General features: G+C 33.9%; 2 protein-coding genes and 1 long non-coding RNA gene across 8 annotated transcripts; 1 reads left to right on the forward strand and 2 right to left on the reverse strand.

Annotated features, from left to right (window-relative positions):
- Window positions 1-3,999: 3,999 nt before the first annotated feature.
- Window positions 4,000-9,433, reverse strand: LOC115954991 (G-type lectin S-receptor-like serine/threonine-protein kinase SD1-1). 6 transcript variants are annotated; one of them, XM_031073003.1, is made up of 7 exons: window positions 8,026-9,432; window positions 5,872-6,006; window positions 5,548-5,705; window positions 5,266-5,476; window positions 4,940-5,143; window positions 4,676-4,800; window positions 4,000-4,541 (listed from the first exon to the last, which is right to left on the reverse strand). In XM_031073003.1, the coding sequence occupies exons 1-7, from the start codon at window positions 9,299-9,301 to the stop codon at window positions 4,251-4,253; spliced, it is 2,400 nt and encodes a 799-aa protein (XP_030928863.1). In that variant the 5' UTR covers window positions 9,302-9,432; the 3' UTR covers window positions 4,000-4,250. The 6 variants fall into 6 exon arrangements, with proteins under 6 accessions (XP_030928863.1, XP_030928862.1, XP_030928865.1 ...); XM_031073002.1 differs by having other exon boundaries at window positions 4,676-4,826; window positions 4,906-5,143; XM_031073004.1 differs by lacking the exon at window positions 4,000-4,541 and having other exon boundaries at window positions 4,682-4,800; window positions 4,906-5,143; window positions 8,026-9,433.
- A 206-nt stretch (window positions 9,434-9,639) lies between these two features.
- Window positions 9,640-11,985, forward strand: LOC115954994. The gene is made up of 2 exons (XM_031073014.1): window positions 9,640-11,160; window positions 11,518-11,985. Exons 1-2 carry the CDS (start codon window positions 10,434-10,436, stop codon window positions 11,550-11,552), a joined length of 762 nt encoding a protein of 253 aa, XP_030928874.1. The 5' UTR covers window positions 9,640-10,433; the 3' UTR covers window positions 11,553-11,985.
- A 503-nt stretch (window positions 11,986-12,488) lies between these two features.
- On the reverse strand, window positions 12,489-12,652 carry LOC115954995. Its single transcript, XR_004083999.1, has 2 exons — window positions 12,597-12,652; window positions 12,489-12,525 (listed from the first exon to the last, which is right to left on the reverse strand). It is a non-coding gene; the product is annotated as an uncharacterized LOC115954995 (long non-coding RNA).
- Between the last annotated feature and the right edge of the window lie 303 nt (window positions 12,653-12,955).

Consider the following 12,955-nt stretch of genomic DNA (forward strand, 5'->3'; position numbering starts at 1 on the left):
AGAGTTGAAGAGAGTTTGAATTATTATAAGATTGAGTTTGATGGAATAATAAATGGCAAGTTAAAAAGTTAGGAAATGTTAATTGAGAGAGAGAGAGAGAGAGAGAGAGAGAGAGAGAGAGAGAGAGAGACGGTTGTTGAATAGAAAATGACAATAGATTTGACTTGATGGAGTAATAAATTGGAAGTTAAAAAATGGTAACATTAATTGAGAGAGAGAGAGAGGGAGAGAGAGATAAAGTATTGATGTTCACAAATTATGTTTGATAGAGTTTTTTTTTTTTTTTTTGATGAAATAATAATTGGGAAATATTTATTTATAAAATGAAGGAAAAGAAAAAGAAAAGAAAAAGCATTGTCGGTCAATAAGTTTACTTAATATCTATATCATACAACTTAGTTTACATAGATCGTACATTCCAACACAAAGAGCTACATTTCAAATGTCATGTTTTACTTCCCATATATCAATATATTTCTATCATGATCATGATAGAAATATATTGTAACAAAGCCAACCATAGTTCCAATAATTAAAAACCTCCCATCAAAATTTAAGCTCTCAAGGTTTTGTTTTAAGTAGGATGCTCCAATATGGTCCAGAATAACATCAACTCTTGCCATTTAACATTTAGTTAGTTGTTGTTGTTGTTATTTATTTATTTATTTATCACCTAATAAATCGTTGCAAAAAGAATAACGAAAAACATCAATCTCTATAAACATTTCAAGTAGGACACTCCAATATGATCTAGAATACTATCAATTGCTAACATTAAACATTTAATTGTTCTTTTGTTTATCACCTAATAATCATTGCAAAAGGAATAATGAAAAACATCAATCTCTATAAACATTGAGGAAAACTAAGGTTTCAATATTAAAGAAAATACCTTTTCCACTTGTTTATTCCCTCACCCTTTTGACAAAGTCCTCTATCTTGTAATTGATTCACACATCAGCCCCAAGATCCTTGAAAACATCTAATTTTTAATCACTCCAAGCCAATCCAATCTAAAACTATATGAATACTTGGAAACTAAACTTATGCTTTAGAAGAAAAGTGATATTGGACCTACATTAACAAACACTTGCTCCATAGTATATAGCTATCCAAATTGCAAATGTACCAATACCGCTTGAGCCCCCATGAACTTGAAATTTTAATATTCATCAGTTTTGCATTGGAGACACCATGTTGCAACAAACAAAAATGATAGAAATTATCATTTTAAGCTTGTATCATGCATAAATTATCAAACCATTTGTAAATTGGACCAAAAATTACTCTAAATAATCATAAAGGCTCAAAAATTACCCCAAAAAAAAAATCTACCAAAAAATTGAGTGAGAGAGAGACAAAATTTTTTGTGAGGAGAAACTATGCATGGAATGGAAGAGAAAATGACAAATTTATAGTAAGAGAGTAAGAATAAGAAGAGACAAAATAAAGGAAGATAAAGTAGGAAGACTGCAATTAAGAGAAAGGGTAATGGGGAGACAAAAAGGTAAGAAGGGGAGAAAGGTTTGAGAAAGAGTAAATATTAAAAAAGAAGAAGAGTGAATCAGTAATTTAAAAATAATTATAGGAAAATTGAAAATAAAAAGGATAATGAGGTGGACGCTAATGTAGCTCAACAGGAGTGTAGCAATAGTAAATGCTATGTTTCGACTTTTAGATATATATATATATATATATAGATTCTTATAAGACATTATACATAATAATAATCAGGCATTGATGGAGAAATGTACTCACTCTTGTTTTGAACTAACTAAACCCATTTTTAATTCTAGAAACACAACAAAGCTGATTTTTGTTCTCATTCTCAAAAACATAGCCCTAAACTTTTATCCCAACTAGTTTTTGTTGTATGTACAAGGCATATATTAGTTTTTGTGGTTAGATAAAATTTTGAAATTAAAAAACTAAAATTATTATTTAAAGAAGAAACATATTTCCTAATAATTACCATTAATATAAAACTCATTATGAATGTCATTTAATAATATCTGCCTAAGATAATCACAAAGTAAAGGATAATTCAAAGATATGTTATCAAATGCAATGTAATTGACCTTCTTCTTTCATTTTAGGGTCCAATTAATGTATGCCCTTAAGGCATATGTTAACTATCCACTTTGACAAAGTTTTTATGAGGAATTGACAAGGCTATCAAAACAGTTAATCACTTTTTCATTTTTCCATAAAAAATTTCTTAAAATGATTTACTAATGTATGCTCTAAGGGCACACGTTAATAAAATCCTTCATTTTAACATCAAATCATCTTTTTCTAGTACTTACTTTCTTCTTCCTCACTTAGAGCATTAGCAATAGGGGTGTAAAATCCCTCAAATTGCTATTATAGATCTACACACACCCAAAACCACAAACATCCGGTTGGTACATCTAAATATATATATATATATATATATATTTTTTTTTTTTACACACAACTACAATAACTTGCTACCTGTAGCAATTATTGTAGCCAATTGTTAAAAATTAAATCTAATTTTATTTTTTTATTTTTTTTTATTTTTTATTTTATACAAGATAGAAATCTACTCTAGTCTAATCTAAGTATATATGTGTGTGAAACTCCCTCCTGAAGACTTGAATCTCGATCCTTGCCCCCCACACTCCACTAGCACTTATACTTGTGAAGTGACCATCGCATCAAGGGTGTGTAGTGGTAAATCTAATTTTTTTACTCACCCAACATCTCTCTCTTTCTTTCGTAATTATCTCTCTCTTCCTTTAATAATAAAAAATAAAATAAAATAAATACTCTCCCCTCTTTCTCTCACCCTCTGTCTCTCTCCCATCTTGGCTTAGTCTCTCCCAATGGCGATGATGACGGCTTGAAGATTGAAGGTGACGATAGCGATGATGCTGGATGGATGTTAGTTGTAGGGTTGCTTGCCATTTTTGGATGGGTCTTTCCGATGGTTCCATGGTGGCAGTGGGTCGTGTGTTATGGATTTCAATTTGTGTTTGAGGCTTGGGTTTGAATGGGTTGTCAGTCGTGATTGGTTTTAGTGCTTTGGTGATTCTGTTTTGGTGGTCGGTGGTGCTAGTCTTTGGTTTCGATGGTTGCATTGGGTTTGAATTGTTGCGATTTGTGATTCAGGAGGCTAGTTCGATGGTTCAGTGGTGGAGTTGGTTTGGTTATTGGTTTAGTTTTTGGTGTGATTGGTTTAGTAGTGACTAGCTGGTTGATTTATTTCAAGAGAGAGAGAGATAGAAAAGAAGACAGGGAAGAAAGAGAAAAGTGATTTATATTATTTTCTTGTGTAGTTTATTTTATTTTATTGGGTTGCATGTAAAAATAAGAAATGAAATATTGATTGTATTGTTAAATGAGTTGTTCAAATAAATAAAGTATCTTTTTGTGTGTGTGTGTGTGTGGTTAATTTCTTCTCTTCTTGACATCCTTTTTCCTTCAATTACCTTTACATTAATTTGTTTCATATTCACTTCATTTCTTTTGAATTGAGATCCAATCAGGGACGAACCCAAGATTTCGAGTTAAGAGGGACCGGAGTATAAGTAAGAAAAAAAAAAAGTTTTGAACTTTCAAATAAGTATCTATTTAGTATTAACTATCAATAGATTTCATTTGGTACTACATCTTTTGGTAACCCAAAATGGTAATCGATATTAACTAGGTACCAAAAGATTTCATTTCCCTAATCAAACCAAAACAACCTCACGCACGGTAATGCCTACTTTGACTAGAACCAATTGACCATTATTCTATAAATAAGTAAATAAAGAGAATCTTAAGTTGATGTGATTTTGTTAACGTTTTATTTTATACAATGATATTAATTCTTCATTACCATATAGCACCAGATTCTTAGATTAGAGATATATTTTGTAGATTACATTTTAGGGTTAAATAGAGATTAAAATGAACTTGTAAGTGTAGAAAAGGTAGGAAGGATAGCAATTTTCAACCAAAACTACACAAAGAATTTCTCAAATTTTGTTCATATTGAATAGGACTAGTCAAGTAGTCAAGCCTCTTCGTAATACTTATACAACCCAGTTTGATCTAGTAAATTCCTCACATTGGATTCTATATATGGCAACACAAAACACAATTATCCAATTCAAGTAACATAATCTGGTATATCGCAAAAATGGCTTGAGAGAACATTTTTGTTGAGCATGAGGTTTTTAATTCATTCTTACATAAGTTTCATAAGAAACCCCTCCCATTTCCTCTTAAGAAATTATATTCTACCTTCCCTCAAACAATGTAAAGGTGATTCCATTTGTTGAACAAGGTGTGATACATGAAGAATTTGCTTCAGGTGAATCTATATAGAAGCCTGGCTGCCTTGGCTTAGGCAATAGACTCTCACTGCTTAACATTAAAACCACAGATGACATGTTTGGCCTATCTTCTGATCTTTGTTGCACACATAACAGACCCACATGAATGCATCGTAACATTTCGGATAGAGAGAAGTCACCAACTGAGTTATCGATCAATTCAATTGGCCTACCTTCAATCCATAGTCTCCATGCCTGAAACAAATTAAAATAATAGTTACATGGGTCGATCTACAATCCAGCTTGCACAACACTATTAAAAGAGCATTAGTAAATAAAAAGTTTAGTTTAGCAACATAATTTAGTAGGATGCTATTTTTCTTGCTTACATGTCCAAGAAGATTATGGTGGTGCTCTGGGTGACTAAATCCCCTGTTCTTCTTCCCACTCACCATCTCTAATATTAAAACTCCAAAGCTAAACACGTCAGATTTGATTGAGTATTGCCCATGTACTGCATACTCAGGAGACATATAACCACTAGGAAATATTATTGCATGGAAAAAGAGGTTTAAAAACAGCTCAACATAAAATACAAAAAGAGATAAAATGTACATACTATGTTCCAATAATCCTATTGGTCTCGGCATCACCTTGATCTCCCCCAAATGATTTGGCCAGGCCGAAGTCTGAAATTTTTGGATTCATGTCATTATCAAGTAAGATATTGCTAGCTTTGAGATCTCTATGGATAATTCTCAATCTAGAGTCTTGATGAAGATAGAGAAGCCCTCTAGCAACCCCAGCAATTATGTTGATGCGCATATGCCAATCCAGCAATTTACTCTTCGTTTGATCTGTCCAATTTCACATTTATGTCACTAAAAATATGTTGAAATCTCAACAAGCAATTTTATTATTGAAAGATGATAAAACTAATCATAAATGTCATGGATTTAGTTAGGGTTAAAGCTCAAACCAAAAATTAAGGAATCCAAGCTTTTGTTAGGCATGTATTCATAGATTAGCATTTTTTCATTTTCTTCAATGCAATAGCCAAGAAGCCTCACAAGATTGCGGTGCTGAAGTTTTGCAATTAAAATAACTTCATTTTTGAACTCAAACATTCCTTGCCCAGAATTCTTTGATAGCCTTTTTACTGCTATCTCTTCCCCCTCTAGCAATGTACCCTGAAAATTTTTAAAGATAGTCAAAATATTTTGGAAAAAGAAAAGAGCTCAGTTAGTTAGGTTATTCTTACCTTGTAGACAGATCCAAAGCCACCTTCTCCCAACTTGTTGTTATTTGAGAAGTTATCAGTCGCATTGGCAATGGCTGTCAGATCAAATATTGGTAACTCAATGTCTTCCTTCCTGCCCACATTGTCACATTCCTTCCCAATATTTCCTTTTTTCATCGCTGAAATAACAGCAGATGGTTGGACTTGAAAAAATTAAACAGATATTTTATGAAAAGCATTATTATATTCTCAATTAATAACTTACAAAATAAAAAATAAAAAATCTTAGCTATAAGTCTACTATCATGCATCAGTAATTCTCAGAGTCCATGTCTTATTTCGAACCTTGGTTTCTGCGTTTCTTCTTCCATATGTATGTTACCAATCCAATTATTATCATTCCCAAGACATACAATGCAGAGCCGATTACGATTCCTGCAAGTTTCTTCTTGCTGGAGCGCCTCTTTTTCTCAACATGATCTGAAAGATCAAAACTTCGGGTGACTTAAAGTAAACAGCCTCAAATTACACATAACTAAAGAAATGAAAGGAATTCTAATTTGGCCTTAGTCCACAACAGATATTCCTAAAGAACTATATCTTTACAATTCAGAATTCTTAAAATAGGGAAATGGGTACATATAAGTTGGATAAAGTAGTAGAGCTCAGGGCCGGCCTTACCAGTTACCACTAGGGAAATTAGGCTACCGCTTAAGACCCCTAGTGAAACAATATCTCTAAATTTTAACCAATAAGAATATTTCAAAAAGAAAAATGTTTTGTGAAAAATTAATCAAGTCTCGAAAGGATTCTCTAGATAATTTGTTACTCAATTAACACAATATAATAATAAAAAAAGTGAAATTTCAAAAAATGAATAATTATTCAATTAAATATAAATATATAAAGACCTTAATTTTAACATCAACTTAGGCTCCAAATTTTCCTAGGCCACCCCCCTATATCTCAACACCACCAAAGCCACCACTTCCTCATTTCATGGAGGTTACTTGGTTGACAATTATATGCCCTATATGTTCACTTTCACATTTATAATTTTTAATAATTTGAAAGTTGGAAAGGAGGATTTGAGCTTTGAACAACTTTCTTGAAAACTCTTACCTCAAATTGTTAAGCTTATAGATATGTTGCAGTTTAACAAGAAAACTTTAAAAGATATTCTGTAGTGTCTACCAATTTTGTTTATAAGTATAAATCCCCAACTTCCTTCCCTTCATCCCAGAAAACATGGAGAAAAAAGATCAGAATAAACAAATACTCTGGGTCTGGCTAAATATTGATAAAAATAGAGTTTATGTGTGAAATGTGTATTGTTCAAAGTTATTTGGCAGTTTGAGGAGATAGATGGATTTTGGCAATAGTGTTGCTAAAATTGTAAGAAAAAAAAAAATAAATAAGAGAGAAAAGAGAGAAATGATGTGACAAGGAAAGGAAAGAAAAAATTAATCTCGGTATTGCCAAAACTGCTGGAGAGGAAAAATTTGTAGTGTAGCAATGCTATTACCGAAACAGAAGAGAAGTGAGTAAAAAATTTTAATTGCGAGGCAATAGAATTACCGAAATAGGGGTGAGGAGAATGCAAAAATACTATTTATATCAGTGGAAAGATCAAAAAAGTCATCGCGTGTTTTATTCATCGAGGTAAAGAGTTAATTGATTTCATGTTCCAACTGAATTTTTTCTCCCAAAAAAAAAAAAAAAAGTTCCAATTGAATATGAGTTCACACCATTTAATATTGATACTTTATATCCACATTGAATGTTACCGAAGAAAGATTCCAATTTTTATGGTCTATATATATCATGGCAGTAGGTATAGAGACTTTTTTTTTTTTTTTTTTGAGAAAGAGGTATAGACTCTATGTTAAGCTGAACTATATAATAAATAATTAAATGTGTATATAATATGCGTATATATGAACTATCTTCTCTCTTTTATTTCCGCATTGCCAAAATAATTAAAAAAAAAAAAAAATCCTCTCTCATCTCTCCTATTTTGGCCCTTGCATTGTCATCATTAAAAAAAAATTCTCTCATTTCCTATTTCGGCAATGATATTGCACTATTGCCACAATGCAAATTTATTGGACAATAATTTCGGCAATATTATTGCCAAAATTGCTATTCTTTCTTCTCTAGTTACATTATTTCTCTCTCATTTCTCTTACTTTTTCTCACAATATTTGCAATACTATTGCCAAAATTGATCTCTTTCCTCAAATAAATCTCTCATTTCTCTTACTTTTTCTCACAATATTTGCAATACTATTACCGAAATTGAACTCTTTTCTCAAATAACTAAATAATTTTGGACAGTATACCTATCACAAATAAAACACTATTTTTTATCAATATTTAGCAAAAAGATTTAAATACTTTGTTAGTCAAAGGACATAGTTGTCGTCTCATTTAACATTAAAAAACAATAAATAAGTAATAATAAATTGAAAAGAGATAAAAGTGTAAAGTAAATAGTACCTAGTTCTGAAGCAGCCAATCTTACATAGAACTGGTCTTCTGCATTCTTTGCGATGTCTCTAATATCAACTAGTTTACCAAACCAAAGCAAGCAGCCACTTCCTCCCATCCTGATATCTAAACTTCCATATGCTGTGCAAGAACAGTTTTTCAAACACAATTCTTCACATTCCTTGAGGCTCATAGTCTTATCAAACCAGGAAGAAGATGTATCAGGCAATCTCAACCCCGTATACTTACGGAAGCCATCTCCATCAGGACCATCACTGCAATTCAATGGAGTCTTTCGAACACACCCATCAGACCAATCCACTGAATCCCAAGCTTTTGGAGACTTGGGTAAGAATCCTTCCAAGCATGCACATACGGGAGTGTTACCAATAGTGCAGCTAGCATATGCCCCACAGAAGGCATAATTTGCACACTGATCTGCTGGCGTTGTTGAGAATAGCTCCCAACGGTTTATCCGATCCAGCCATGTGAACCGTTGTGCAATTCCGGATGGGTTTATGATGTATCTTGTGAACACCGAACTATTTCTGATTTTGTAATCATAAAAGACCTCACTCTCATTGAAATGGAATTCAACCTCAACTAGTGGATTCGGTGTTAAACCACTATAGCCATTAAGACGAAGGCCATTCCATGATCCTTGTCGAGCCTTTACTGTGTCTCCTTGCATAACAACCACTTGTGGAAGCCCACGAAGATCTAACCGTATTGAAAACTCACCTTGAGCGGGATCATCAGTACTCTTCCAAGATGTGAAGAACCTATCTAAGCCAGTCACTAAGTTCTTTCCAAGTTTCATTTCCGGTAGGAAAGTGTCGCAAGGATAATCAAAACTCTGCCACAAATAGTTCGCAGGGCCATCAACCTTTTCATCTTTCACAACAAGATTTCCGTTGTCCAAGAGCTCTAAAACTGGATTTTCTGCAGTTCTTGATGTATTAGATGACCAAGCAACGCTATTTGTGCTGTTGAGAAGGATAACAACTCCATTAGTGACCTTCAACACTCCTGAGTGATCGTTCAGTGGAGTGTCTCTGTTGGCTACCCAAACAACTGTCCCAGAAGATTTCGTGTACCATATCCCCACGTATCTGCCTTTTGAATTACCTGGGCTGAAGAATCCCAATTGAAATCTTCGACTAGCAGAAACTAAGGTGTCACCGTCTCTGATTGATTGGATTGGAGTAATAGTATCTAGTGTATTGGAAGGATTTAAGAAGGACCATACGATTGCGAAGACAAAAAGATAGGTAAAGGCTTTCATCGATTTTCTAATGATTTTCTACATGTTATAATTGTGTTGAAGAAAGTTGTGAATCAGATCAGAAAGGAAGAAAAGGAACGAAGAAAAAGAAGAAAGAGGACAAGAAATGGGAAGTTTAGGATAAGTTTTTTTTTTTTTTTTCTTTTGAGAAAAAGTTCGTAGAATTGTAGAATTGTAGAATAAGTAGTGTAGTGTATTTGTTGTAGAATTGTAGTGTCAGTAATGTATGTGTTCACACCTGACTAGAATGTGTTCACACCTGAGTAAATTAGCTGGCATATGTACTGTAACTAATCCCGTGTAGTTTGGGATATTTTGGGCCTTACTTTGTTTTTGTATTTAGTCTCTATTTGACTTGTACAGTTTCATTCATTCAGTTTTATAAGATCAGTTCAGTTAAAAGAAAGTTCCAGATTCTTTCAACTCTCTGTCATTTTGCATGGTATCAGAGCATATTTTCCCTCATTTTCTTTCTTGCCAAACAGAAATTTTCTTCTGATTTTCTTTGGTTTTCTTCATTTTCTTGGTTGCTCATGGCCTCAGATTCGTCAAGTGCACCATCTCCTTCATCTGCACGAACTGCAAATGCAGCTATGGCAGATGAATCTGCCAATAATCCCTTTTTCCTACCAGCAAATGAAAATCCTGGTTTAATTCTCACATCTTAGCCTCTCACTGGTCCTGAGAATTACATGACTTGGGCGAGATTGCTTTGAGTTCGAGAAAAAAATTTGGATTTGTCAATGGTTCAATTTCAGAACTGGCTCCAACTTCACCTTTGTTCAATTCTTGGAACAGGTGTAACACTACGATCCTTTCATGCCTAACAAATTCACTCAGTCCTGATCTTAAGGCTAGTGTGATTTACATCAATTCTGCAAAAGATTTGTGGATTGATCTCAAGAACAAGTTATCTCAGGACAACACTCCAAGACTGTTTAAGCTTCAAAAGGAAATTTCACATTTGGTTCAAGGATCAATGTCAGTGAGTTCCTATTTTACGAAATTCAAGACTTTATGGGATGAATTTGTGAATAATCAGCCTTTCACAGTCTGTAATTGTCCTTGTGTTTGTGGTTCTAAGTCTTCTCAGCTAAATGCATAGCATAAAGAGCATGTTTTTAGGTTTTTAATGGGGTTGAACGACAGTTATGGCACTCTGATTGGGCAAATCTTGCTAATTGAGCCTTTTCCTTCTCTTAGCATGGTATGTTCATTGATTTTGCACGAAGAGAAAAGGAGAAGCATAGGCAACATTGTCAATGTGGTTCAACAAGTTCAGCAATTGGATCCTGTTGCTATGTATGTGAATGGCACTAGACCTTTTCAAGGCAATCAAGGTCATGTTCGAAACAATGGAGGAAAAGGAGGTAACTCTAAGAAGGAAAGACCAGTCTGTATTTACTGTGGTTTCACTGGTCATATTGCTGACAAATGCTACAAGCTTCATGAATATCCCCCAGGGTATAAGCCAAAAGGTGGGACAAAGGCTATGGCTAATCAAATCACAGGAGGTTTTGGTTTTGATGGTCATTCTAATGCTCAGTATGGTGATGTTACTCAGCCCAACATTGGCTTGCAGACTCCTTTTGGTGTTTCACAGTCAGGTTTTGGAGGTTTTCCTAGTGGTTTTTGTTTTCAGACTTGCCAACAAACCACTCAACCTCAATGTCCAATCTCACAAGTTCAATGTGAACAGCTTCTCAATTTTTTGAAAGCTCACAATGCATCAGGTTCAGGTTTTGGTACTCCAAATGGACTTAGTGCTCAGACTGCATCACAGGTTGCATCAGTGATGGCACCTGCTGTTCCATCTTCCACAGCTACTTCTACTTCATCATCTTCTTCCAATTTCTCAGGTAATCCCTTTTGGATACCTCCCAATTTCACTCATTCTATTTTTTTTTGCTCAAGTCATTGATAGGCAATGTTTTAAGTCTAATTCTTGGATCATTGACACTAGGGCCACTGATCACATGGTGCACTCAGTTTCTCAATTGACCACAATCACTTCTATAGTTCATTCTTGTGTCTATTTGCCAAATGGGGAAAAGGCTGTTGTAACACACATAGGCACTGTGCAAATTTCTTCTACACTTTCACTCACAAATGTTTTGTGTATCCCTTCCTTTAGTTTCAATCTTATTTCTGTTAACAAACTTACTCAGACCAAACATTGTTACCTTATTTTTCTTGGTGATTGGTGTTTCATCCAGGACCTTGCTCAATGGAGCATGATTGGTCTGGGTAAGGAAAGCAATGATTTATACCTGCTTCAAGCTGCTGTTCCTCCTTCAAATTCAGCTGCTCTTGCCACCACTGTCAGTCATATTTCTTCAGATTTATGGCATTCTAAATTAGGTCACCCTTCTTTAGCCAAACTTCAATTGTTGAAGTCATTTGTAAATATTGATGTTTCTAATAAGGCTTCTTGTTGTGATGTTTGCCATTTTGCAAAACAGAAAAGGCTCTCTTTTCCCTCTAGCATTCATGTAACCACTAAACCTTTTGAATTGATACATTGTGACCTATGGGGTCCTTTTTCTACTCCTACTATTGATGGTTACAAATTTTTCCTGACTATTGTGGGTGATTTTACCAGATGCACATGGGTCTATTTGCTTAAACATAAATCTGAAACTCAAACTCTATTTCCTAAATTTGCAATTATGATTTCTACTCAATTTGATTGCAAGATTAAAACCATTAGAAGTGACAACGGCACAAAATTTTTCTTAAAAGATTTTTTCCATTCTATTGGTATTTTGCTTTGAGATCTCTATGGATAATTCTCAATATGGAGTCTTGATGAAGATAGAGAAGCCCTCTAGCAACTCCAGCAATTATGTTGATGCGCTTATGCCAATCCAGTAATTTACTCTTCGTTTGATCTGTCCAATTTCACATTTATGTCACTAAAAATATGTTGAAATCTCAACAAAAAATTTTATTATTGAAAGATGATAAGACTAATCATGAATGTCATGGATTTAGTTAGGGTTAAAGCTCAAACCAAAAATTAAGGAATCCAAGCTTTTGTTAGGCATGTATTCATAGATTAGCATTTTTTCATTTTCTTCAATGCAATAGCCAATAAGCTTCACGAGATTGTGGTGCTGAAGTTTTGCAATTAAAATAACTTCATTTTTGAACTCAAACATTCCTTGCCCAGAATTCTTTGATAGCCTTTTTACTGCTATCTCTTTCCCCTCTAGCAATGTACCCTGAAAAATTTTAAAGATAGTCAACATATTTTGGAAAAAGAGAAGAGCTCAGTTAGTTAGGTTATTCTTACCTTGTAGACAGATCCAAAGCCACCTTCTCCCAAATTCAGTTAGTTAGGTTTAATGCAGTTATATTCAAATATGTTAATGGTGGTTAATTAGTTATAACAACCTCCATGATTTACGCTTTCTCTCACTCTCTCTCTCTGATTATGTATATAAGCTTAGCATAGCTCAGTGATGTATGTTGGGGATTACATTTTCAGAAATAATAGAATTCTAGAACTCTCTTTTCTTCTTTTTTCTCTCAATTACTCTTTCTCTGTTTTTCTTTGTTTCTACGTTCATGGTATCAGAGCTCTAGCTTCCATGGCGTCTGCAACTACAAACTCATCTTCAACCTCATCTTCCACTTCAACCACAGTACCTA

Source organism: Quercus lobata, chromosome 8 (assembly GCF_001633185.2).
Source record: "Quercus lobata isolate SW786 chromosome 8, ValleyOak3.0 Primary Assembly, whole genome shotgun sequence".
NCBI classification, from domain to species: Eukaryota; Viridiplantae; Streptophyta; class Magnoliopsida; order Fagales; family Fagaceae; genus Quercus; species Quercus lobata.

Coding starts and splice junctions, on each gene's coding strand:
- LOC115954994 (XM_031073014.1), top strand. CDS start 10,434: ATGGGGTTGAACGACAGTTATGGCACTCTGATTGGGCAAATCTTGCTA. Junction 11,161..11,517: donor ATCTTCTTCCAATTTCTCAG/GTAATCCCTTTT, acceptor TGTTTCATCCAG/GACCTTGCTCAATGGAGCAT.
- LOC115954991 (XM_031073002.1), bottom strand. CDS start 9,301: ATGAAAGCCTTTACCTATCTTTTTGTCTTCGCAATCGTATGGTCCTTC. Junction 5,477..5,547: donor GCTTTGGATCTGTCTACAAG/GTAAGAATAACC, acceptor AAAAATTTTCAG/GGTACATTGCTAGAGGGGGA. Junction 5,144..5,265: donor CTTGGATTCCTTAATTTTTG/GTTTGAGCTTTA, acceptor GAAATTGGACAG/ATCAAACGAAGAGTAAATTG.